The following is a 27,727-nucleotide window of genomic DNA, read 5'->3' as shown; positions in this document are numbered from 1 at the left end:
CAGTAAGTAGCTCGAGAAGACAATACTTTTAAACAATTTAGGATGGGGTTAGGAAGAGTAGCTAGTCTACTTCATTTGTAATGTGATTTGACTTAAAAATTATTTCTTTTCTTTTGATACTCTTTCCTTTGGTGGAAGTGGTTTTTTTCTTCTCTCCTTGCCCAAATTCTTTTCATTCCATGTGACACATCTCTATGAAAATTTTTTTCAGACTCACAGAATTGCTCTTGTGTGTGTATTCTGTCCACTTATTATAATAATTGTTACATTTTATCTTATTGTCTATTTTTCTTGCTTACTGGTGACAATGCAAACAAAATCACTGGCTCTGGTCCTGGCTCTGCCACTTACTGTCTCTGTGACTTTGGGCAATTAATTTGACCCATGTAATCTTGGGTTCTTTCCCTTTGATATGAACCTGTATTATGCTTGCTCTACCATTTCATTTTTATCATCTTGGCTAAATAACTACTATTTCCCTTAATTCAAAACACAAACTGATTTGTTATTTTACCTGGTTGATGGAACCTTCTCTCTTCAGGACAAAATTTGGGGTGTTTGAGCTTTAAGTTGGTGAATACCTTTAAGTCCATGTCCTGGAAAGAAAATGATGACCAAATCAAACCTAAACATTTAAAAATTATATTAAAACTCTACTTTGTATAAAACTCATAGTAACTGCTCCATGGCATTATCATCTTCCAGAACCAAGAAGAGCTGCAGAATGCTCAAGGCAATAGTGGAATAATACAGTTTTGTTCTTTGAAAGGCTCCTCAATAATTGTTGCTCATACTCTTCCGCATAGGAAAGCTGAGTACTGTGAAGTCAGTGCTGTAAAGCCATAGGGTACATTGAAAGGAACATGGGATTCATAACCAGAGGAGTCTTGTCTCTGCTACACTTAGCTGTGTTACTTCAGCAGGTCACTTAAGCTCTCTGCCTCAGTTTCCTCAGCAGAAAAACAAAGACCCAGACTGGGCACTTTTGAATATTCTTTATTAATATTCTATTAACCCTGAATAAGCAAAAGGCAGACTATTAATAGATAATATGGGCTTTACTCTTATGAAGCTGTAAACATCCTCTTCTGTGCTGTGGGATACAGCAGAGTACTTATCAATAGAGACATTATTAGGTCTAATACAGTCTTTTTGGTCTTCTATCCGCTGACTTAAACTATGAATGATATAAGTGATGTCCTTCCCGGGCAGCAGACTATATACCTATAAAAAATGGGGAAAAAAGGGAAAAACTCTTCCTTGTTCTTTCTTGGCTCCTATCCAGTGAAAAGAAAATAACCAAATGTAATCATACCAATCATTTCTCGAGTGTGTCTATGATCTACAAAAGGGATTTTTTGTGGATATTTTCTTTTAAACAGTGTTTTGTTCTAAAGGTGTTTACCATGTTCAAGAAAAGTCTAAACATATTCCAAGCACCCAAGAGTAACAGGAACATTAAAAAGTGAGTTCAAAGACAAATTCTAGACCTTAAGCTTGAGATATATTTATAATATAAAAATATATAGAGTGCATATTAAATATGAATTTAATAATACATGCTAATAATATAATATCAGTCAGTGATAGAATTTTACTGTGTGAAAGAATATAATGAGTTTTGTGAGTCTTACCCTCAAGGAGCACACAAATTTAGGTTTGTAATCCAAATGAGCACAAGGCAATCTTGCCATTATTCAAAGGGTTTATATATCCACTTACATTTACCCTTACATATAGGATGAAAAGTGAGCACCCTGTTCTAAGTAGTTACATGAATCATCACATATCATCTCAGTCACATCAGTGTAATTCAAGACATTTTTCATGGGAGGTGAAGTCCACAACTTTTTATCCAATGATCATCCCAAAGTTTCAGTTATCCCATATATGCTCAAAATGAGGTTTTCTTTCTTCTACCAAATTATTGCTCAGACAAGAAAGTCTCACTTTCTATTTTATTCTTTACAAAGTTTTTCATTGTATAGGGTATTCTCTTATATACTTAGGTCCACCTACGTTGTCTGAGATGTGGCACTTTAAACTACCTGGTTGTTGTACTTCAGGTTTCTAGTAGTACTGATTTACATAGAAATAGGCTATTTGGGTGTTTTGTTTTTCTTTCTTCTTATAGATGTATATTCATGATCTTCACCATATAAACATTTACTTTATTGCTTTTTTTTTAAAGAGTTGATTACAGCAATGATTTCCTCAAGGACTCTGGAGAAATAGTGCTATTTGTTGAATAACTCTTTTGAATTACACAAACTAAGAATTATTTATTGCTATTTACAGGCTTTACTAAACAGTCTTTCTGGAAACCCATTAGTATTATGCAACTTCCCAAGTCCAAAAATAGTCAAAAGCATTTGTATCTCCACCTTTGAAATATGCAACATCCAAAAATTTCTCTTCATGTAAACTTCTTGCTCAGAAGTAAAGATTTAGGGTTCATAATACTTTATTTTTAAGAGATGTTAGAAGTCAGACTAAATTAATATAAAAATGAAATTCTCAAGAAACAAAATATTTGAAATAGCTACATTTCCCAAGAGTCCTTGAGAAAGATTATTTCTCTAATCAAATCTTTTTAAAAAAATGCAATACATTTTTATATGGTGAAGGTCATGAATATACGCCTATAAAAAGAATGAAAAATAAAACACTCAAATAGCCTATTTCTATGTAAATCTGCACTACTCTTTGAGGTAAAATGGCCAGCTAAGACATAAACATAGACTGTTAAAGTGTCACATTCAGACAACTTAGGTGGAAATGAAGATGATATACTCTGGAAGAAAATTAGATTAAGGTGAAAATGGTGGCATTAAATTAATGTGAAGAGTTTGAAATTGTTTTATGAAGTTTAAGAGTGTAACAAACACATTTCTAAGTTAATAAATATGTCTTGGAGATGCCAGAAGCATTGAATAAGATAACATATGTTGAAGGACTTTGATAATTTTTAACTCCCAAACAAACGGAAAACATTTAAAATTCTCTGAACAGGGGCTTTTCTCTGTCCTGAGCCAGGGGCCCTCGCTGGCCCCGCGGGCGGGACTCACCTGGGCCGCCGAGAGCTTAGCCTCGGGCCGCAGGAGCAGCACGCTTTGGTCCACGGTGCGCAGGGCGCAGAGGGACCCAGGGGAGGCTGTGACACGCAGTTGGGCCGGCGAGGCGGGGAGGCTGCGTGCTGGGCTGAAGTGCAAACCCCCCTGTGAGACGGGGCAGGGGCGGGAATCAGGCTAGTAACCTACCTGGTATTACAGTCCTAAAGGCCCTCACATTTTTGTTATCTGCATATTCAACACACATCACTCTTGATTTGCCAAATTTTGATTGTCAGATAGTCCTGAGGCTCTTTGGTTGCCTTTCCTTCACCAAGGTTTATCGATCGGTTAGTGTACAGGCCGTTGATACTCTGACACAACAAATGAATGCTTGGAGTGAAATATATGCTTGTTAATTACTTATTTTTAAGGACCAATTACGTATTTGATCTACTGCTCCATGTCATTCTAAATATAAAGATAATACATGGTATGATATAAATCTATCATCTACCATTTATTTATCACTTTATGCTTCCCATTTCATGAAGGGATGGCTCTGGATGGTTGATTTTTAAGGGTTGCACAATGTGATTGAAAATGTGCTGATAGAAGCAGCAGAGTAGAAGGGAGGTTGCCAGGAGGAGCTGTTGAGACGGGAAGCAGGAGGTATTAAAGAAGGCAGAGTTCAGTATCAAGGTGAATAAGCCCTATAGACCTACTGTATGGCAGATAGCCTATAATTAACAGTACTGTATTGTATATACACTTAACAATTAGCTAAATGGATAGATCTTATGTTGTATGTATGATGTATGATCTTATCACACACACAAAAATAATAAAATACAATATGCTAGAATGTGGACTAGGATGGGACTTAAAAAGAATGCACTGAATGCTATTAAATTACCATATGACCTTGCAGTAGTTACTCTGTTACCATGGCCTCCATCTCCTCATCTAGAAAATAAACTATGTCTTTCCAAGTCTCATGGCTTTTTCAGAAAGATTTTAAAAATTTTATGAAAATATAAATCACCTACCTTGTTGGGCAGACAATTTTCAACCTCATATTTTGCAGAATCCCCAATCAATTCCCCATCAGGTAAAATGGCATAGATGAGCAATCGAGCAAGCGGAGCGATGTCTGACTCCACAGGAACTGACATGGAGATGTGGCCTTTCGCTGGGGCACAGAGAGAGTGAGAGGAAATGGTCACCGGCCAGGATAATGGCAGGAAAACCCAAATGGCTGGACACGTTGGAATTTTGCGAACTGTGGCTCACACTGAAGACATGGCTACATCTCTCCATGATGAACGGCTTGGGTGTTATTGGCTAATGGTCTGAGAAAGGTATGAAAAGAGTAGTGCAGGATATGTTCCGCCAAGAATCTTTACTCTTGAAAATTTCATCCATGTTATTTATCCCTCTGGTTAATAATGTAGTGATTTCCTGTCTGTTTTAAACCTTAGCAAGCCTAATGTCATCAGCTAGAAAGTTATTGTTTGTATCAAGTAATGAAACCACCTTTTTGTTATTACATTTATAACTCAGATTAGAGCAGGGGGAAATAGAAGATGATAATCTGGCAATGATGGAACTCAGTGATGGAACTAAATTATAGCCTAATTTAGTGGAGCAGTCAACACTTACAAATGTGCGTAGACAGCTTTTGAAAACCTCTTGTGTGAACCACATTTTTATAGCACTTAACATTTCCTCAGTGACAATTATGCAATTTTGGAAGTCTTCTTTATGCTCTAGGCCAACTTGAGGATGATCTCCTAATGATGTACTTTATGATTTCTATTTAGCATGCCTTAGGAATTTATTTCAAACTTTTATTAAATAGCTAAAATTGGGTAACAAGGATATCAATACATTTGTTGAGCATCTATGTATCAGGCACAGTTCTAGGCAGCTGGTACATATCTGTGAAACAAAACCAACAAAAATCTCTGCCCATGTGCTATTTAAATTGTACTGGAAAGAAAAAGACAGTAAATAAATAGAATAAACAGGTAATTTATAGATAGCATGTTTACATGTGATAAATTCTATGGAGAAAAGAGCACTGGGAACACCAGAGTGGGGTGGTAGATTACAATAAGGGCAGCCAGGATAGGCCTAACTGAGAAAGTGACAATGGGTTAAGCCTTGAAATAGGTGAGTTAACCATATAGATACTTAGAGGAAAAGCATTCTTAGGGAATGGTCAGTAATGAGGTAGGAAGAAATGTTTGATGACAAAGAAGATACTTACATTTATTTGAATAACATTCAGGGAAACTTTATAAACATGAGCAAACAAGATACATAGGTCATTGACATGGAAAATCATGATTGTCAAATAGGGGGTGCGAGAATAACTAATCTGCATTAAATTCCCCAAGTTTTTATTCCTCCCTGAAATTGTTATATCGTGATCTCCCATCTACTATGTTTTATAGTCTGGTCTTCCTAATCATTTTTATTTGAAATTTGGTGTGGCTAGAATGGTCAAGGTTCAAAGTGGGTGGCCTCTAGATCTTTTTGGAAAAAGAAATTGAAATAATACAGTTTGCCTTTTTAATTCTCATTTGGCTACATGGATTATTCATTTCAGGTATATTTAGAAATATTTTATGTTTTCAGATGTTCCAGCCCCAGAGACAGGTGTTTAATGGTGTTGGTTATGTTCAGTGTGAGATGTTTTAGATTTTCCTGTCTTTAAGTTAATGATATCATAACCCATATTAAACACCTTTAACCATGGCTGTTGAGAATGTTTCATGGTGATACACAAGCATCATAGCACCCCTATTTTGCTCAGTTGTGGGGATCCATTGGGAAGTGTGTAGGGAGCAGAGTCAGAGATGGATTGATGAACTGGGAGCACTCACGTTCTCCTGGCCTTATGGGGAGAACATGGGTCCCTGCTCAGATGATGCTTCCTTTGGCCACAATCTTAAAATAAAAAGTATTTTCTCAGTTCATTACTATGCTTACCATGAGGTTCATCCCCCCATTAATATACTCATCATTGAGACTCAGGTGGTGATATTCAGTTAAAGTGTCAAAAGAGGTATGGTTGAGAATCAAAGGAGAATTCATAATGTTTGGCCTCCTAGGAAGCTTCTTTCTGTTCCTCAACTCAGAGTCAGTACTCACCAGGTAATAGAGGACGACCTCCTTCAGCAACGCTAAGACATGTCCATTCAGACTAGAATGCACCTGAATTGTCTGAATTTGGCCACAGGGCAAGGTGCCAGCCACAGGCTCAAGGTAGACATAGCTCTTGCTTAAGGAGAAAACATGATTAACAGTGTGATACGCTTCTTGATGTTTTTTTGTCATGCAGTAGTACCTAAAGCAGAAACCCTGTTCCTTGTGGTAGACCTGGAGGATCAAAAGGAAACTCATTGTAGACAGCGTGTTAAAAAAAAAGAGCTCTTCTGAGCCGCTTGAGTTTACTCTTCTATCTGACTGAATAGTTAGGAATTTTGTGTTTAGTAAAAATGGGGAAAAATTCCCTCTTACTGTTGATTAAATAAATGAACTGACATTATCTCTAATTTTCAGAATATATGGGGGAAATATTTATAACCTATGAATAAAAAAAAATGAAATGTATCTGTCTTTTGCTTAGGCTGTTTGTCTAGACAGACCAGAACTAGTGGAACTAGGAAATCTCATTGAGGTGAATAACTGATAGATTGGCAACTTACAGTAAGCAGATGTCTCTATCTAGTTGGGCTAATTAAAGTTGTAGAAATAAATGGCAGAGAGTATTCATAGGTAAAGTTTACACTACTGTGGTGTCATGGACTACTTTTGGAAGGTCTCTGCAAGCTCTGTATCCTTGAGTTATTTGAGTGGCAATTATACCTGTGCTCTCATTTAGCATTTGCTCCTCCAATAGGTCAGATGCATCTTCCTCTTTTACTAATACCCTCAAAAGACTCTCCTCTCCTTAGTCTACACTGTCCATACCTTGATTAAAACCCTCACAGGCATTACTCACAGGCAATCCTTATGGAGTTTCTTACCATCAGTGACAGGAGCTTCAAAAGAATAAGACAAGCATTTTTCTTACCAGGGACTAGCACAGTTCTAGTTTTGCAAGTATGCAATGAAGGCTTATTGGTTGAGACGGTGAACATCATATTTTGAGGTAATGAATTTGAGAATACATACATCATCTAATATTTTAAAGAATGTCTTTATGGTATGGGCAGATATTTGGCCAGTTATTCATGTAGTACCTTTATATTTCACCTTAAAATAAAGCAATTTGTAATATGAATTTCTTTTCTTTGAGCTAAGCACTGTTGGGTTGCATCTCTGTTACCAATTCTTCTCCTTGTTTATTAAATCTCTGTTCCAAACTTACTGTGACAGTGAGGGAGGGATCCGTAACATTAGTGGTGTTGATGGAGAACTGCACCAGGCCATGCTCATGAGTGGTGGTATTAGAGTGATAGTTAGCTTTATCTGCCTGGATGAAGATGAGTTCATTTGGTATAGGGACTCCTTTCCCATCCACGAGGCGAGCCTGTAATAGAACAATGAATAAAGCCGTAGATTTCATCTAACAGTACCACCCATAAGGAAGCAAAACCCCTTTTCTGACATTGTATGAAGACTAAATATTTTCCCAAGTTAACCCAACTCTGCTTTTCTCAGCTTGAGGCCTTTTGTCTCTCCCAAGTGTACTTCATTGAATTCTGTGGTTTTTCCATTAAGAACAGAATGGTTTACACTAACTATACTGGGAGTGATTTAATGTGTATGTAGAATCAAAATAATTGACTCCTACAATCAAAAAGTAACTTAGACAATCATGTTCTCTCTCTAAGTCATGCCAGAAAAACTCACCAGGGATTTCTGTTGGACTTTGACAAATTCATTAGTCCTTAAATACTAGAAACATCAAATGGAAACATAACATTTTCTTAGTATTTGCATTTCCTATATTTAACATATATTTACTTATTATACAGAAAGTGACGGTCACACCCTTAAAGTCACTAAGTGTATCATATTTACCTGTGCTTCAAAAGAAAACCACTGACTCACTAATGCATTTATCATTTGAACTTAGAGTGGCATATGTACTAAGATAACTTATAAGAATAACTTGTAAAAGACTGGTATTTGTGTTAGTGCTTAGAGATATTAAATACCTGCCAAGAGGTGAAGGTTGAAACAGTATGGATTTATTTTGAATATTTAGCCCCTGTTCTTTTGTAAGAGAAACATAATAATGCTTTGGGATTTATAGATTTCATGAGCATTATTCATAAGTAAAAAGATCTACTTATATATCGTTTTGCAATTTTGGCCTTATAAAGCAACTGATAATTTTAATCAGGTATGGTCTTGAGCAAAAAGATCTGTGTTGTTTGGGTGTCACATTACAATTTAACTATGAATTAAATATAAATTACTCTACCTGCCCAGAGAATGGAATGCCTTGTCTAAAGTGTGAATCCACTTTTGCAAACGTGAGTTTTGTTATAGTTCTTGTGACTTTAGTTGTCCCAGCTCCATTGAATTCCAGCTCTGAGAAAGAAGTTAAAAAAAGTTCCTGTTGGAAAGGAATGATTTGCTTTCAAATAATTTTTCTACTCCCGTCTCCCTACCCTCTTGATGATGAAAAGGCATCACTAATCAGCTTTGTCTCCCGGATCCTTATGTTAGCCACACACCTGTCCCCTCTTCTATAATCTTGGCATCCACTTGAAGATTCACAGTGAGATACTCTTGCTCCTTTAATTCGAATGCACTAGTATTTACTTGTTGTGTGATGCAGCCATGGCTCTCTAGCTGAGAAGCAAGAAAAACACAGACAAAAAACAAACAGGCATGCTGTTCAGATCAGTGGTCAATCCAACCCAAAATGTGAGGCCTTCTATAAAGAGGTAATACAGTATGTCAGCTTTGAGCATGGAGTTCAGCTCTGTCATTTACTAGCTGTGTGACATGATCTTGAACAAGTTTCATTGCATCCCCATGTCTCTGTTTCACATCTGTAAAATGGTGATAATAATAACACCTACTTCATTGGGCTGTTGTGAAGTTTAAGTGAATTAGTAGATATATATTCTTTAACATGGGCTAGCATGTCATAAGTACTCAATTGCTGGTAGCTATTATTTAAAAGAACCACTATTATCTCTTATTAATGACTAGTGTTTTCTTGACAGATATTTAGTTACAAATATCTGTAATTCTCCCTTCCATAATGGTGGATCACAGGGCTTTCATCTTTTGGTCTGTGAGCATGCTTCTCCTTCCAGACTTTATTTGTACTTACAATTATTCTTGGATGTCAGCAAGCCTTTTTGAATAGTTTTCACTCACCTGCTGGCTGACTTCCTCACAGGCAATCTCTAAATTTCTGCCAAAGTGATTTAAGGGGTGAAGATATTTTTGGCATATACTCATGGTTACATGCCCTGGGACAGGCTTGCCATATGTGTATCTGTCATAAGAGAAATTCCCAGAGACAATAAATTTTCCCAAGAGCAGAGACCCACCTCCTTCTTATCCATATTCTACACTATCAATCAGTCATAGCATATTTACTCAGCATAATAACAACAAATACAATAATAGTTAATACTACTATAGGCCAAGTTCGCAGTGCTTTACATATATTAAGTAACTTAATCCTCTTAATAACCTCATGAGGGGTGTGATATTACTTTCTCCATTTTGTAGTTCTGGAAAATGAAACACACTAAGGTTTGGTAACCCAAAAGAGCTGCTCAACTGAAGGAATGGAGCTGAGATTTGAACTTAGGCAGCTTAGCTCTTGACCTCTGCACTCTGCTGCCTTCAAGTCTTCATGGTGTACGATTCATGTTAATTGGAAGCATAGCTCAATAGACTGAAAATATTCCCTAATAAACCCTTCCAATCTTTCCCCTTTTATTCTAATACTTCTCTTTTCCAGTTCATCTCTTCTATTTATTCTTCTCAAAATGTTTATTCTAATATTTCACAACAGAATTTTCAATGTCCTTTGTAGAAGAATCAGAAAAGAGTGACAGTGAAAAAGAGAAGAAATCCTTACAATCGCACTCATTTAAACACAGTCATCCAGAATCTTCCAAGAACCCATGGGACTGTCTTACACTTCTATGTGGTCATATTTACTAAAATTGTATCACATTATATATAATTTATCATTCTGCTTTAAGGAGAATTAACTGCCCCATTTACACACTTTTTGACTATGTGATAAATTACTGATATAATTTGTTCTGGTTTACCTGAACTTTCTCTTCTAAGAAAGAAATATAGGTTATAGGATGTAAATAAATCTAAAAAAAAGAATCCCATCACTGTTACTTTGAAAGAGCTTGTAAAGGGGTCCAGCTGACGCAGTGTCTCCTGTATTTAATCCTCAGGCAAATAGAATGTCTCACTTCTGCTAGTGTTGTTTTCCATGTCTATGACTGCAGACTTTAATAGTAATTTGAAATCATTTATAAGTCCATGTTCTTAGTTTGTTTTTGTTTTTTTGATGAAGAATGCAAGTTCAGAGTAAGAAAGTAATATACATAGTCCTAGTGACTTAGTAATAGATGCTGGACTTGCAGCAAGGACTGTGAACTCTTAGTTACCTGCTCTTTCCACTACACCTCCCTGGGTCAGCGCAGTGCCACACTTAGTGCTGGAATCTCTGTACATGTCCTGTTAAGTGGATTTGATCATGTGCTTTTATATCTTCAAGGATAGGGAACTCATTGCTGCCTAAGGTAATTTGTTCCAACCTTGGAAGAACTCAGTCATTATCAGAAGGAACTCAATTTGTTTCTTCCTATCAACAAGTTATACAGTGGGTATTTTAACAGTAATGGAGGTAGATAATTAATTACAATGAGGAAAAGAAAGAAGAAAATAAAGTTATGAAGAGAAAGTTTTAGAGGAGTGCAGAGAGATGCCTCAGATATTTATACACATTTTTATGGTGCTGCAACAAGATGTCATCCAAGATGTTTTCATCATTTGAGAACATTTTAATGGGTAGAAAAAAGAAACACAAACTCACCTTCCACATACTGACACATTCACTTCTTTATCCAGTATAGTGATGACCTTTGGAACTTTCACTTGTACTTCAAATTTGGGAAGCACTGTTGAAAGAGGTAGAGAAATGTGGCGGGTTGGCCAGTTGTTTTTGTGGTTGCCAAAGGACAAACCGGCATTCTGAAATGTTGACTTCCCTTCTAACTTTAAAATCTTAAGATAATGACCCAATAGAGCTATAAACTTGCATGGTCATAGATTGTATTAGTCCTAGCAAATCAGAGACCTTCCACTGAAATATGAAGATATTTCCAAATTGGAGAAAATAAGATGCTTTTGAAAAATCCCAAAACTTACAAAGTTTTCTGTTCATGGATGATGGTCCTGGTTAGAATCAGATGAAGCCTACCCTCACCGCATGGGGGTTAAAAGTATTCAAATAGATTCACATCCTAGTAACGAGAAGCTCATGGCTCCCACTTTCCCTTTCCAATCTTCCAAAATCATACCAAATTCTTCCACGGTGAAGGAGTGCTCTATATTTCTTCCTGATTGTTTTTGTATCACTATCTTGTAGGAGCCCTAATGGGTTCTGACGACAGGCTGAAGGACAATTGCTTAAGACCATTCTCTAACTTGATATTCTGCCATTGCATAATTCGATTCATTCCAGGGTCCTAAATACATGAAACAGGTTATTATAACTTATCAAGATAAAAAAAGAATTACGGGCAGTAATACATTTTGGAAGACTGCTGTGTTAGTGATAGATTATTTTGGACATTTCTTGTTTTTTTCCTCAGATAGAGATAAATAAAAGCACGTGGGGTACCACACCAGTTCTCTGGATCATGGGAGGATTTCAGATATGCAAAGGCTTCTTTCAATCTGTAGTATCTTTGGAATATTGTTATGACCTTCCAAATAGCACCTTCTTCTCAATTTACTGTTTCTTTCTAAATATGGAATGCTTTAAGTTGCTTACCTCAATGTGAATCAGTGGACACTAGAAAACAAAAGGGAAAGGAAAAAGAAGTTAGTTCAGAAATCTCTCTAAAATAGCAAACTCAAATAGACTATAAGAATTAAATATTACAATGGGAGTTTCAGCCAAGATTCAAGGATATTAATATCCCATTATAAAGTGAATTACAAGACAGATCACCAAATAGAACCCACACACTTTTCACTATAAATCTTACTAATCAATTTTAACTGGAATCCTAACTCTAACAAAACTAAAATGCAAAACAACTCAAGTTGTTTTACAAGTTCTTTTGTAAGCAACTAGATCCAGGAAGACATCAAACAGAAATAGAAAATTAATTAAAAAATAATTGTGAAATTCTTCAAATGTGGTATTCATAGGACAAGATGTAGCCTTAAATAGTTCTATTAATAATTAAAAAACATGGAAAGTGTACATTCAATATAAAAAGGAATAAAAAACAAACCCCAAAGAAACATTTAATAGCAAATAATAAAGATATAATTATACTTCAAGGAACTGGAAAAGAAAAAATCAGGAGAACTAATGAATTATTCTAAAAATGGATTCTATTGGTAGAATAAAAATCTATTCACTCACTCATAAAAAGCATGAAAGAGACAACTACAGACATCTAGAAATAATAATGGAGAAATAAGATACAAATTTAAAACTAATATGTAAGTGATCATAACTCTAAAAAAATGCTTTAAGTGATGATGATGACTCTAAAAAGATGCTTTTCTAAAACATATAAATCACCAAAATGTCCCCAGAAGAGGAATTATAAACATAGCAATTAGCATAGAAGAAATGAAAACATCTTCAAATTACACCCTAAATAGGACTAGTCCCAGATAATTCCAGAAAAACAACAAATTTTTTAAGAAACTGGTAACAGCAATTGCATAGAAAACATACAGCTGGAAAAAAACCCTAACATAATATTATCAGAATTCACAAGAAAGCACTTAAATCTTCAACCCAATGTGATATATAAATATCAAGCAAATATTTTATATAAAATATTAACAGAATTCCCCAGAAAACATCATGACTATGTTGCAGTTAATTATTCTGAGGGTATGAAGATTATCTTATGTAAGGACAAATAATCATATCATTCACTGTTATAGTAGCTACAGAAAGACTAAATAATATGATCATTTATGTAGACATTTTAAAAGTATTTGATAGCATTCAACAACCTTTCAAAAGTTCTTTAAAAATAAGAATTAAATGCTTATATACCGTGTCCAAGAAAAAAACATTTCAACAGAAAAGTCAGAAATGAGACAAGGAAGATCTTTATTATTTGTTTTATTGGACTTGGTCTACAGGTACTATCAAAATTAGATTTTAGAAATAAAATTTATAAAAGTTGGAAGGAAAGAGGTAAACTTATTATTACTATTTTTACAGATGATATGTTGTTAGCCTGGAAAACTGAAGAGAATCCACTGAAAAAGCATTTCAAATGGTAAAAGAATAAAAATATTTCAAAGATGTTAAAATGATAAGTTTTGTAAAGATAATCAGTAGTATCTCTTAATTCCCTTTTCCCATCCTGGTACTCCCTCATCTTGTTTCTTTTATAAAAGAACTCTAAGCATTTCTTGACATTCATTGTTTCCAGTTTCTTTTCCATATTCTCTCTTTTTATTACTCCCATTAGGCTTTGAATTCATCCTTCTACTGAAAGTGCTCTAATCAAGGTGACCAATAATATTTTCATTCTATGTCCAATGTTCACTTTTTCAGCCCTCATTTTATTTCACTTACCAGCAGCCCTTGACACAGTTGATTTCTCTCTCTCCTTTATGAAACGGAAGTCCTTCCTTCCAGGACACAACACTTTACTAGTTTTCCCCTGATTTCTCTTCCTGCCCTTTCTCAGTTGCCTGTGTTGGGTTTTGCTCATCTTCCCAATCTCTTAGGATTTTTAGTCCTCAGGACTCAATGTTTTTTCTCCTCCCTGCTCTTTCTAAATGCAGTCTCTTGAGTTATTTCACCCAATTTTATATTTAAATACCATCTCTTTGCTTACAGTCATATCATATTTCTTCCTCATGTGCCCAGAAGACATATTTTTCTTTTTTAGAAAACAACTTCCAATATTTTAAATATTAAAAAGATAAGGGTGAATGGTAAAAATAGAAGAGAGATCAAAAGCCTACAGCAAACATCACATATAACAGTGTAACTTTAGTAGAATTCCTATAAAAGTCATAAACATGCTTCTATTTAACATCATTCTGCAGGTACTAAACAATAAGACCGGAAAAGAGAACTGAGTTATAAAAATTATGAAAGAAGACACAAGCTGTTCAGATTATATTGTTGTTCCTATAGATAAACCAATGGAATCTACTGATAAATTATTAGGTCTAATAAATTATCCACCAAGATCAATATTAAGAAAATAATGGAATAGTAGGAAAAAATAATAATCACTTAGAAAATGGGAAATATGCAAAAATAGACACAGTAATCCATTGGTAATAAAAACTATAATTTTAAAAAATAAATGTATTAAAAGACACAGTAAGTATTATAAATTATTTTTAATTTAAAAGGATCATACAACCACGATCAAGTGAGCTTTTTCCCTGGGATGCAAGGAAGATTTAACACATGCAAATCAAACAATGTGATATACCACAATAACAGAATGAAGGATAAAAATCATGTGACCATCTCAATAGATGCAGAAAAACATTGAGAAAATTCAACATCCTTTCATGATAAAAACTCTAAACAAATAAGTTATAGAAGGATAGTACTTCAATGTAACAAAGGCCATATATGGCAAACCTACAACAAAACATCATACCAATGATGAAAAGCTAAAAGCTCTTCCTTTAAGATCAGGAACAAGGCAAGGATGCCTACTCTTGCTACTTTTATTTCACATAGTATTAGATGTCCCAGCCAGAGCAATTGGGGAAGAAAAATAAATAAAAGCATCTAAATCAGGAGGAGGGAACAAGTAAAATTGCCTCTGTTTGTTGATGGCATGTCTTATATATAGAAAGCCCTAGAGACTGTACCAAAAAGCAGTTAAAAACTAATGAATGAATTCACTAAAGTTGCAGGATACAAAGTCAACATAGAAAGCTCAGTTGTATTTCTCTACACCAACTCGAACTACCTGAAAAAGACATAAAGAATACAATCCCATCTACAACAGCATCAAAAAGAATACAATACATAAGAATAAATGTAACCAAGGAGGTGAAAGATCTGTACACTAAAAACTATAAAACACTGATGAAAGAAATTGAAGACACAAATAAATGGAAAGATATCTGTGGTCATGTATTAGAATAATTAATATTGTTAAAATGTCCATTCTACCCAAAGCAATTTACAGATTCAGTGTCAACCATATTAAAATCTCAATGGCATTTTTCATATAAATAGAAAAAAAAAATCCTAAAAATTCTATGAAATCACAAATATCCCAAGTAGTGAAGGCAATCTTGAGCAAGAAGAACAATGTTGCATGCATGATACTTCCTGACTTCTAACTATATTTCAAAGTTTTAGAAATCAAAACCCTATGGTACTGGCATAAAAGCAGACCTGTAGACCAATGGCACAGAATAGAGAGCCCAGAAAGAAACCCATTCATATGTCACTTTCAGTAAAGGTGCAAAGAACACACAGTTAAGAAACAGTTTTGGTAACAAGCAGTGTTTGAAACACTGGATATCCACATGCAAAAGAATGAAACTGGACCCTTACCTTATATCACACACAAGTAGCAATTCAAAATGGATTAAAGATTTAAATATAAGACCTGAAACTATAAAACTCCTAGAAGAAAATATAGGGAAAAAACTCCTGGACATTGATATTGGCAATGATTTTTTTTTTTGGGTAATTGACACCAAAAACACAGTCAACAGCAAAAATAGACATGCAGGACTACATCAAATTAAAAAGCTTCTTTTCAGCAAAAGAATCGACAAAATGAGAAGGAAACATGAATGGGAAAAAATATTTGTAAGCCATGTATCTGATAAAGGGTTGATATATAAAATGTGTAAGAAGCTCATGCAATTCAATAGCAAAAAAAATTAACTTGGTTACAAAATGGGCACAAGGCCTGAATAGACTTTTTTTTCCAAAGAAGACATGCAAATGGCCAACAGACATAAAAAGATGCTCAGCATCACAAATCATCATGGAAATGCAAATCAAAACTACAATGATATATCACCTCATACCTCATACCAGTCAGACTGGCTAATATATATATAAAAAGAAATAACAAATGTTGATGAGGTTGTGGAAAAAAAGGAACCCTTGTATACTGTTGGTGGGAATGTAAATTGGTGCAGCCATTAGAGAAAATGATATGGAAGTTTCTTGAAAAACTACAACTAAAAATACAATGCAACCCAGTAATTCCACTTCTAGGAATTTACCTGAAGTAAACTGGTAAATATCATTTCAAAAAAATATCTTTGAAATATATATGTACTTCTATGTTTATTGCAGCATTATTTATAGTAGCCAAGATATGGAAGCAAGGTAAGTGTCATCAGTAGATGAATGGATAAAGAAGATATGGTACATATACACTATGGACTACTCAGCCATGAAGAAGAATGAGAGCTTGCCATTTGCAACAACATGGATGGACCTAGAGGGTATTATGCTAAGTGAAATAGGTCAGCCATGCAAATACCATATGATTTCACTTATATGTGGAATCTAAAAAACAAAACACGAATAAACAAAGCAGAAACTGACTCATAAACACAGAGAATAGAATGGTGGGTGGTTGCCATAGGGAAGGAATGAGGGAATTGGCAAAATGGGTGAAGGAGATAAAGAGGTACAAACTTCAAATTATAAAATCAATTAGTCACAAAGATGGAAGTACAGACTAGGGAATATAGCCAGTAATATTGTAATTTTTTTCCTTTGTGTGATGACAGATGGTAACTACACTTATTGTGGCAAACGTGTATAATTGTATATAATGTGTATAATTGTGAATCATTATTGTACACCTGAAATCAATGTAATACTATATAACAACTATCAGTTTAAAAAAGACAAAAAATACAGATTAAGATGCAAAATAGTGGAGTTGGGACTTATTGTTTTATTTTTCTTGGTAAAGTTTGAGGTGAGGTTGGCAGGGTGTAGGGCAAGGGTTGTGTTTGATTTGATGAGAAAGGGGCATAAAAATGACCTTGATGAATGGAAACCTAGTGGCCTTTTCCCCCAACTTCTGGGCTGCCTGTAAGTCTTTTGGATTATTTTATGCCACAAAGGAAGAGGAGGCATTTTCTAAAATATCAAAAAGTGAATTTTCCACAAGGATCTTGAGTTTAATTCGATTTAAAGGAATATGTTGCTGTTTGCATACTTGAGTTTGTGGAGTAACATTCATACCAATGACCCATCTCCTTAACAAGACACTCATTTTGTTAAGTCCACTATTACGGTTTTGTAGAGGTCCTAGTGGAGATGTAAAGCTTTTGAGGATTTATGTGATTAAATGGTATCAAGGGACACCATTATTATATGTGTATGCCCCCTGAAATGCTTATACAAGTCCTCCTAACAATAAATGTATTCGACTGATATCTGGTTTACTAAAAAGCACAGAAGAAAAGGAATTCATTCATTCTTTCCTTTTTGGTAACACCTCTTAAGGCCATCTGGTTTTCTGCTTGAGTGAAGGGTCACTGCTGTTGATTTCAGGTTTGTAGACATGACAATTTCTTACAGTCTTCTTGCTCTGTATTGCCACTTACTATCTCCCAAACCATTGATACACACATAAAAGACTCACCAACTCATGCAGTGGGTGAAAATTTTTGTCCACAGCCACAATTCGAAAGTTGACTGAAAAAGAGAAATTTTCTTCGTGAGGCATTTTGAGTAACATACTAAGGAGGAAATCTCATTTCTGGAGGTAGTTCACCATGGAGTTTCATACCTGATTGTCCTGGTATGTAGATTTGTTTGTCGGTCTGTACAAAGATGAGACTTCCTGTGTTCTTTACCTGCACTGAGGCCTCTTCCCTGAATTCATGTGTTTGTCCTTTTATGTGGACAGAGAGGAATACATCAAAAGATGAAGATCTTGGGAGCTAAGAACAAAAAGGATCATGAGAGGCTTCATGAACTCCCTCTGGAAGCCTTTGTATTTACCTCTTACCTGTTCTTCAACATCACAGAAAGGTAGGTAGGGGGTGATATTACTTAAACACATGGCAGAGGAGAATAATTCAGATAGAAGTGTAGCAAGTGAAACCCAAATTTCCATGTGACAACTGTAACAGTTAAAACATGTCAACTTCATAGAGTATTATAATCTTAATTTAAAAGTAGATTCAAAAGTAGATCTGAAAACTACAAGAAAGTGAAAAATTAATATTCGAATAATGATAGAACTTGTACCTTGCAGATAAATTGCCCCAAGAATAAACTAGAAATATCCTCAGGGTATCAATTATATGTGGAAGGTGGGGGCCCTTGTTCTGGTATTATTTCAAAGTTTGCACCTTACTATTAGAAATGACTTATGCTTTCTTTGGCTAGTAGGATTTTCATGGGAATTAAATAGAAAATCAGCATGTCTCTAAGTATTGTCTCCTCCCCATTTTGGGGTGGGAAATCTATATTTTGTCCCTTTGTTAGGGTAAACTATAGGTTTCTCTTCGAAGTCTTTGATGCTCGTCTAAATTAATTTCCTGATACTGAAAAACGATCTCTGAACATTAAAATAACATAACAAAAGAAAGGAAGCAAAAGAATGGAAGCAAAGAACAGAGGGAGGGAAGAAAAAACAAAATAGAGATAGGCAGCTAGTACTTACTATGAAAGAGACACAGTGGAATAAGTCCTTGTCAACTTTGAGGTCATTGAAGAGCCTCCTTTTCTCGACAGATTCTAGGGAAGCACTGACAGCCACTGTTTCAGTTAAGCGTCTCAGAAAGAGACAGATTTTCTCAGGGGTCTCAGTGTGGAGTGAGGAGGGGACCAGCACCATATACTGCCTGGAAAGAAAGGTGTCAGGTCAGTGGAAGGCAGATATCATCACCCATGATTGTGGTCTCATCACAGTAATTATTAGCATCCTTACCTTCTACACCAGGGAAGGCAGGTTGGCAACATGAAGTTACGGCTGAATGGCAAGAAAATTATTCTCTCTCTTCACTGGTACTGGTAATATTTCAGCCAGGCAATGACATTACACTCAAGGTGAGTTTTAAAGGTGTTACAACTTTGTGTGCTCACCCCATGAAACCTCCAACACTCAAATTTCTGAACTTTTTTAAAGGAAAAACTGAGAGAAATAACTATTCACTACATAAAACGATTGAATTTTGCTTACTCCCAATTGACATATTTAATTATTGAAAATTACCCTGGTGCCCCTTTTTATTCTTAGTTTCTCCTAATCTCTAGATTCAGAGCATTAAGTGTGGGACTCAGAGTTGCGTAATTGACCCAGGTCACAACTGTGAAATAGACAAAGTTTGTTTTCAGTGATGACTCACCTCTCCTGTCCTGGCATCTGAGGTTTTTCAAAACCCAACCCCAAGCCTGCTGTCTCTAAAGTATTCTAAATATCACCACATCATCTTCTTTTACTACTCCTATTAAATATCTTTGTTCTTAAGAGCATAAAAAAGGAGAAAAGGAATGTGACAATACAACTCTTGGTAATGTGTCAGTTCTTATCACTATTAATACATTCTGTTGGTAGCACCCTTGTGCAAGGCATTTTGATCCTTACAATAGCCCTGCAGAGCAGATAGTGTCATCATATAGATGCTGAGATAGTCTCAAAGAGGTCTGATTTGTCCCAAGACTCACCCGGAGCCCAAGTTATGGCTCCAATCTTAATGTTTAATCCAATTGCAAGTGTCCACAAGTTAAATATTTGTGTTCTAAACCATTGTGTTTCAATGCCTTCAATACAAAAGGATGGCTCTTTATTGGAATTACAGGTCTCAAGGACAGGCTAATAGGAGAGGAGTTTTTTAAAAAGTAAGATCACATCTAAGTTTAGTCACACTAATTACTTTAGAAAGAAAGGTTATATAGAAATATATTAAAGTTGGAAGGAGCATTTAAGAATATAGGTGGAGATTTGGGGGTGAAATGCCAATGGAATGTTGTAAGAGAGACTGCAAGAAGAAAGGACTATAAACGAGGGTCCTGGGTGGTACGGTTGTGCGTAGGCTGAGGCAGCTGCCGGTAGGAGGGCAAGAATTAGAACACAGCATGACAGAGCACGTCTGCCTTTCCCCATGGTGCAGGGAGAAAGTGCAGGAGATCAGAGAATGTGGTGTCCTCCTCCTTGAACTCTGCCTGGTTTCAGAAACTCCCCGAATTCACAGGAATTTGTTTGTGAGTGCACTGTGCAAATGGGAAACCACACCCCAAGGCTTCCAGACGCAGCGTGTAGAATTTGGCAAAAGAACCCTGAGGGGTCATTGCTCTTAGTGGTGGCCAGAACTGGTATCAAAGTAGCTGTTGGTGGTAGCAAAGGATTGAGGGTATGGAAATCCACGTTACAGTTAGAACCCACTTCCTTATCTTAGAACAGAATCTCTCAATCTCAGCAATTGACAGTTTGAGGGCAGATAAAGTTTTTTGTAGGGGGGCTGTCCTGTGATTGAAGGACATTTTGCACCATCCCTTCCTTGACCCACTGGTTGCCAGTAGCATTCTCCCAGTGGGACAGCCAAAAATGTCTCTTCTCCCTAGTTGAGAACCACTGGCTTATGAAGTCTTGGTAAGAGATGGTCAGCTTTTCCAATGTGTGCGTGTCAGGTGGACTTAAAAACTGTGACCAACCATGTGTCACTGCCGGTGGGTCCTCCACTGGAAGAGTGCCTCTCCTATTTCTCGCAACACAACACACGTGGAAAATGACAGTATTTGCACAGTATACTGGTCAAGTCAAAGAGAGTTGTTGCAGCTGAAGGTGACTGTTTTGAGGGCTTAGGGGACCAGTATTTGAGACACACCTTAATTCTTTCTGCAGCACATTAGTATATTGGCTGGGTGTGGGCATTAGTGTTTTCCTTTTAGATGATGTGTTTTTTCAGAGGTCCTATGAAAATGTTCCTGGGGAGGATAAATAACATAAGCTAATGTCAACTATAATCTTGGGGTAGTAAGTGGTACCCGGTGAAAAGAAGGGCAGCGGTGGGAGAGTGAGTTGGTGGATTAGAGGCACACAGGGAGGGGTGTATGAATTTGATTGAGTGCTGTTTAGACACTATGAGCCTGTGGATGGATGTCCACCATTGAAATGGATATGAGAGGCTGAAGTTCTTGGCTAGAGATACGAGTTTTAGAATTGTTATCATATTTGGGGCACGTAGGCTATGGCAATGGATGAAACACCCAGTTACAGAGTACATGGAACACGATGTCTAGAAGAGAGTTCTAAGAAACAGCACATTTAGGGAGACCCAGAAGAAGTAGCCAGAGTGTGGGAGGAAAATCAGGATAATGTCATTTCATGGAAGTTAAAGGAAAAACAGGCATGAAAATTTAAGAGGCATAAAAATATAAAAGGATCACTAAAAAATTGGACAATTGTAAAATTTGTTGTATTTCCTTTCTTTTGACAAGTTTAATGAAGTGTAATTTGCATATTGAGAATTCATCCTTTGGTCTATAGTTCTATTGATTGTTTTATTCTTCCAGTGTTTTATTTATTGTTATTTGTTATTTTTATTTTAGTGAAATACCAAAAACTTCCCTGTAATAGGAAGGTTCCTTGACTGAGATAACATTCTCCCAAGTCAGATCCCTCTCCTCCTCAGGACTGGAAGTTATATACTCTGGGTACTACACTGAACCACAAGTCTAAATGGATTTCTAGTCCTGGATTTGCACTTAACAGCTGATATTTATTGAGCTCTTATGGTTTGCTAGGCTTTGTGTTAATGTAATTTAACACTCCCAAGATCATGGAGCAAGTGTTATTATCGCCCCCTTTCTACAGATGGAGCACACGGTGGTCTAGGAACCTACTGGGGATTTTACAGCTACTAAGTAGCAGAGCCAAGAGCTGAACTCAGGGGTCTGGGCTCCTTACCACCTCTGCACAGCATTGCCTCTGTCATGCGCTCCTAATGAAATCACCTTTGATTTTAACCCAGGCCACAGCTTTCTGAGCACTAAAGCTGGAATAACAAGATTTTCCCTGCTTCATTCTTAAGGCTGCATTTCATGAGAACTACGTTCATTAAAAAGCACATTCAAAAGTACAAGACTAGCCTGACAGTGGAGGATATAGTCTCTGAACTTAGAACTCCAGGGTTCAAATCCTGGCCTCTCCAGTTTATTTATCATCTCTAAGCTTTACTTTCTCAACCGCAAATACAAATAATAAAAGCATCCACTCATAAGGGGCACTGTGAGGGCTCAGGAAGAAAGCCGTGCACTGTGCTCATTGGTGCAGGACGTGGGCGGGCAACAGTAAGTGTTGGAGCACCTTCCTCTCCCAGCTTTGTTGTATTAGTAATAACTAGTTTTACTCTTCCCAAGGGGTGACAAGAGAGTGGTTCCAAGTCTGTTACTGATACCACTATAGGAAAGGGATTCACTAACCTCTAGACAATACAGATGTTAGATTATCTTTGCAAAAATTCTGGGAGGGAAGAGAGCCACTGTAATATCGATATAGACTCTACAGCTTTGTCTTAATACTTACGTCATCATAGATTCTCCAGTTAAGAGGAAGAGAGAGAGAAGGTGGAAGGAAAGGAAGAAAGGAGATCAAGATTCCTTGTTTATTATTTTTTTTATCTTTTCTCCTCCCTCTGGAATGCAAGTTCTCTGCAAATGGGGATTTTTGTTTTTTATTTCCTTTTGGGCCACAGTGTAGTTGCTCAATAAATAGTTGTTGAATGAATATATGGTGGATTGATATGGAACAGAGAGCAGGAGTATTTGAAATTGGAGACAAAATAGGGATTATGAAGTTAAATGCCAAAATCAACTTGATAAAATGTTTGTTTCTCATAAGTTACGTGTAGCTAAATTAACTCTCCTGTCTTCTCCTTGCATCCCCCAAGTCTGTCTTGTATTTGAACTCTATCCAATTAAGTTACACAAGAGTATATTTAGCTGCACTTTGCCTGAATTCTCCAAGTGCTAAGGGACATTTCAAGTGGTTAAATATTAACCACTTTCAAGTACAGAAAGAGCAATTACTGGACATGATGAAGTTTAGTTTTCCTTCTTGGAATGTGGGTGCAATGTGACATTAACTCTTTTTACTTGTTTTTAATTAGAAGCTAATAAGAATACACAAAGTGAAAAATATTTTTCAGACCACTGTTATCCATAAAGTTATAATTACTTTATTTTTTAAATAAATTATAATTTGGGCAATTTCATTCAATTCTTGAAATGATTAAAAGTAAAATACTTTGGTAATAGTGTCAACAGCTGAAAATTAAAATCTTGTTTCTTTAATGTCATCCTGTAAAGGCCTTAAGCCCATTGTCCAGTGAAAATAAAGGTTTATTTATTCCCCTGCTAAATTTCTGAGTATGGGAATTCTAATGACTGCCACCCTGTATTTTTTTAAAGGATACATGAAGGACACATTTTGAGGTAGTCCACAACATAGTGTCAGTTACTGAGGGATACAAAACAGAACAAAACTGGAATTCAAATTCAGGTTTTGTTATTTTTTTTAACATTTTTTTCTGAGTTCTAAGAGAAATTAAATGAACTGACTCATGGAATATTTCAAATGAAAATCAATTGTATTTACCTTTTGGCCTAAGAGATCGCATGAACTTTCCATTGATTTTGCTGCAAGTCTCTCCTTCCTTAACCCAGCTGGCTATGATTTGCCATTTATGAGTAAAAGATTAAGAATTTTATCTAATGGAAGAAGAGTTTCTGAATGGTCTAACAAAGAATAAGAGTTAAATTCACAACCCCATTTCACAAATGTAAAAATAGCAGTCTCAGTCCTTATGTATTGCTTACAAAGTGGGGAAGCAATTCAGCATTTTAAAAATTGCAAAAGTGATATGCACACTGGGTAAAAATGCAAATTAGAGAGAATAGAAATGTCTTCTATCAGTCACTCCTACTCTTCTACTCTTCTTTCCAGAGGTGAGCACTAGTAATTTACTTTCTTTCCAGAACTGTTGTCTTTCTATTCTCTTAAAAATATAGGAGTAATACACAGGCTTTAAAAAAACAGATAAAGTGAAAGTCCTCTTGACTGGTTTCTTCCACATTCCCCAGAGAGATGTACAATTTAAAAAAATTGTTAATTTACATGTATATGTGTACCAAAAGAAAATACAAAGTGCTGTTCTGTGTTTTTCTATATAAATGGTAACATTATAAATGTAAGCGTTCTCAAATTTGTTTTGTTCTCTCAATTGTATGGGTCCATGTGTTCATGTTGATATGTATAAAAAGCCAGTTAATTCATTTTTTTGACTCTATAGTATTATATTGTACAATATTACATTTCATTAACCATTTTAATATCCTGACTGTGGTTTCTGTTTTTTTCTAGTGACATGATGCTGAAATGAACATTCTTGTGAACATGTCCTGGTTTACATGTAGGGTATGTCTTTGTAGTAGACACTCAGAAGTGGAATTGCACCAGGGTATGGATATTTAAAATACTAACAAATTGCCCTTGAAGGCATATAATCCCATTCACTATGAGATTGAACTATGAGATTACCCATCTCACTGCAACTTGCTAAATATCAAACTTTAAACTTTTTTCTGATGTGATATGCATAAATGATGTTTTAGTTTGCATGCACAAATGATGTTGTTTAGTTTCTTGTTACTGGAGAGGCTAAGCAGCTCCTGTGTTTATCAAGCACTTGTATTTCCTTTATTTGGGAACTGCTTTATTTTGTTTCTGTGAAAGCCTCATTGGCCATCAGGGCCCCGTGACCAAGAGGTTGTCCCCTGGGTGGCCAGCACAAAAATCAGGGCACTTAATGAGGGCACAATCTCCCCTCCAGGAGATACTCGCAGCCCAGAGCGAGGCAGATGAAGATGGTACCATTTTCCTCCATCCCAGAGAGCACCTTATTAGGCCCCTCTGGGTGCCAAATTGGAATTCTGCCCCTCAGGCTGAAATTCCAACACGAGCAGGTAGGCCTCTTACACAGAAAGACCAGGGCTGTGTTTCAGTCTGCTGTCTGCACTGTGCCCTAGGGGTGGTATTCTGCCAGGAACTGTCTGTGTGTTTGTTACAGTCTTGTGGGACTCATGGACACAAGCCCCACTGGACACTAGATCCAGGCAACTAAACAGCATCTGCTGGGCAGCAGCCACAAAAACCGGGGCACCAGCTGCTGTACAAGCTCCCCCTGGAAGGTAATGGTGATGTGATCCAATTTCTATCCACATTTCTCCAGGAGTTCCAAAAATACCCTTTGTCTGTGGTCCCTCCAAAGTCAGATACAATCTAAGACCACATGTTACATCTGTTTTTCATGTTCCATGAATCTTCAGTCTTCAACTGTCTCTTTTGTGATGACCTGTGAACAAACTGAAGTGTCTCAGACAGTTATGAACTTTACACATTTGTCTGTTTTTTCCTGGAGTTGTTGGCTGATTCCACTACACCCTGGTTCCTCTAAAATTATACTCAAGTCTGAAGGCTGCTTAGAAGATATTATAGGTGATGTTACATATATACTTCATTTCTCACTTTCCAGGGATGGTATCAGGTCATCCTATAATGAGAGATGTTGCTAGGTCATGACGTGGGCAGCCTGATTTCTTCAGTGTAAAGTTATGCTCTTTTCTCCCTGGAACTGTAAGAGGAATGTGAGTATTATCACTTTGACTCTGCTGTATGGATTTTTAGTTCTTCTGCATTCATTAGCTACTAGCTTTTTTCTGTAGCGTTCCAAGTGGAAAGGTAGATTAAATGCTTAAATCTACCCTTTTACTTGCTTCTAAGATTGTTTTCCAGTGTTTGTGATTTCCTTAGCATTGCTCCATCATGGCCCATTGCAGTTGCTGTAATATGTCTATGACATTAAAAGTTCTCATTTTGTTTATTCTTCATGGTTATCTGGAACAATAATTTTAGATTACTTTTCCTCTTTTTTGTTTCATGTTGTTATTACCTGAAAAACCTTAGTTACTGACCAAGCAAAGATGTGTTCAATGTGTTCAGTGTTGGGATATACCCAATAAATTTCACAATTTCTGTTGAGTCTTCCCAATCCTGATATTGTTATCATTTACCCTGGAATCTTTGGTCTATTCCCTGTTGATGTGGACACATTATGATAGATTCCAGAATCTGATGTCTCTGATTCTGATGCCTTAGAAATAATTGGATAACAAATGTTTATTAAAGTTTTAAACATCTGAGATCTACTGTAACTGGCGGAAAAATTGCTCTGAAAAATTTCCTAGTACTCTGCCTGAAATATGAAAGACCTGGGTTTGTCAAAGTTAATTAGTGATTCCCATGTGATATCTTCTATAGCCATTTTTTTTCTTTTAGATGCTCAAATTACTGTAATTTTATACTTTGGGATCTCTCAAGTTGACTTCTTGTCTTTTTCTCATGGCCCCAATAATCTTGGAAGCTCCTGTATTTTTCTGGCATTTAAAGATTCCCAGACTCATTTTGTATCTTCTGTATCTCAGAAATGGTATCAGCCATGGTTTCTTTTAGAAGAGAATAGTATTTCACACCTAAATCTGTGCACCAAGGGTGCATTTCCATTTTGTACCACTGGAGTACCATCATTTTCAAGCTGTTCAAACACAATGACCACACCATTCCTTCTCTTGGGTTCTTATGGTATGTAATTTTAGTCTTTTGTGAGATTTATAGTTTGACACTCAAACCGTTTGTAAATTTTTAAGTCTCCAACCTCATGTCCTATATCAAATTCTTACTCCTTAATTCTGTATTTTCCATGAGTATCTTTCTTTTGGAAACTAGATCTTGTCATACTCATCTGGGCAATAGGTCTGCTTATATTAACATAAAGAAATGTTTCTTCTCCAGTAGTTTATAATTTGGATGAACCTCACTGTTTTGTACTTTTAATTTCTTCATATTTCCCAAGCATTCTAGCGTTAACCAAATTCAGACAAAATTTCTGCAAGAGAATCTATCATTCTCCTTTAAAGGCCAGTCCCATTTCTTCTCCCAATTTTTCTTTCAATTTTTGAATAATCTAGTAGTGAGGATGCATGTCTAAATAATCCTTAGAGTTTCTTGGTTTTGTTTTTCTTCATACAACAGCAACCAAGACAGGGTGAGAAGTCTTCTCAGCTTCCAGGTTTATTTCTTAGAGATTACACTTGTCCTATTCTTGATTCATAATTGAAATAAATACATTCTTGTTCAATTGTGTCAAATGTTATGAACTGGCCTTTTCCAGTCCGGTGAGGTTGTTAGGTTATTTGTGGTAGCAGTTCATTAGTTTCTAGTTCATTTAGTTTTCAAAGCTTGATATGCTTCAGAATCACTTAAAAGACTTGTTAAAACATGAACTGCAATTTCTAATTCAGTAAATCTAGGATGAGGTCTATAATGTGCATTTGTAACATTGCTGTTGCTGATAATCCAGGGATCAACGGAAAACCACTCCTCTGAGACGTTTCAGTTTTAGCCATTAACATATCTGATTAC

General features: G+C 36.1%; 2 protein-coding genes across 2 annotated transcripts in view; one reads left to right on the top strand and one right to left on the bottom strand.

Annotated features, from left to right (window-relative positions):
• KLRG1 (killer cell lectin like receptor G1) overlaps window positions 1-4,236 on the top strand; it is a 77,438-nt gene extending 73,202 nt beyond the window's left edge. The window contains exon 7 of the mRNA XM_073223889.1: window positions 4,138-4,236. The gene's annotated coding sequence lies outside the window, so the exon portion shown is untranslated. The remainder of the gene's footprint in view (window positions 1-4,137) is intronic.
• Window positions 1-20,648, bottom strand: part of LOC108385630 (alpha-2-macroglobulin-like) — a 50,615-nt gene extending 29,967 nt beyond the window's left edge. Inside the window, 18 exon segments of the mRNA XM_073223890.1 lie at window positions 515-596; window positions 1,063-1,224; window positions 3,069-3,218; window positions 4,100-4,242; window positions 5,942-6,005; window positions 6,210-6,437; window positions 7,432-7,593; window positions 8,494-8,603; window positions 8,750-8,867; window positions 9,405-9,525; window positions 11,101-11,185; window positions 11,588-11,662; window positions 11,665-11,755; window positions 12,064-12,084; window positions 17,882-17,934; window positions 18,029-18,182; window positions 18,911-19,091; window positions 20,271-20,648. Coding sequence (XP_073079991.1) covers window positions 515-596; window positions 1,063-1,224; window positions 3,069-3,218; window positions 4,100-4,242; window positions 5,942-6,005; window positions 6,210-6,437; window positions 7,432-7,593; window positions 8,494-8,603; window positions 8,750-8,867; window positions 9,405-9,525; window positions 11,101-11,185; window positions 11,588-11,662; window positions 11,665-11,755; window positions 12,064-12,084; window positions 17,882-17,934; window positions 18,029-18,182; window positions 18,911-19,091; window positions 20,271-20,353 — 2,083 coding nt within the window. The 5' untranslated portion in view covers window positions 20,354-20,648.
• Window positions 20,649-27,727: the final 7,079 nt, after the last annotated feature.

This window comes from Manis javanica, chromosome 15 (assembly GCF_040802235.1).
Source record: "Manis javanica isolate MJ-LG chromosome 15, MJ_LKY, whole genome shotgun sequence".
In the NCBI taxonomy this organism is placed as follows: Eukaryota; Metazoa; Chordata; class Mammalia; order Pholidota; family Manidae; genus Manis; species Manis javanica.
The sequence above is the reverse complement of the archived record's forward strand: the minus strand, read 5'-3'. Positions and strand labels throughout refer to the sequence as shown.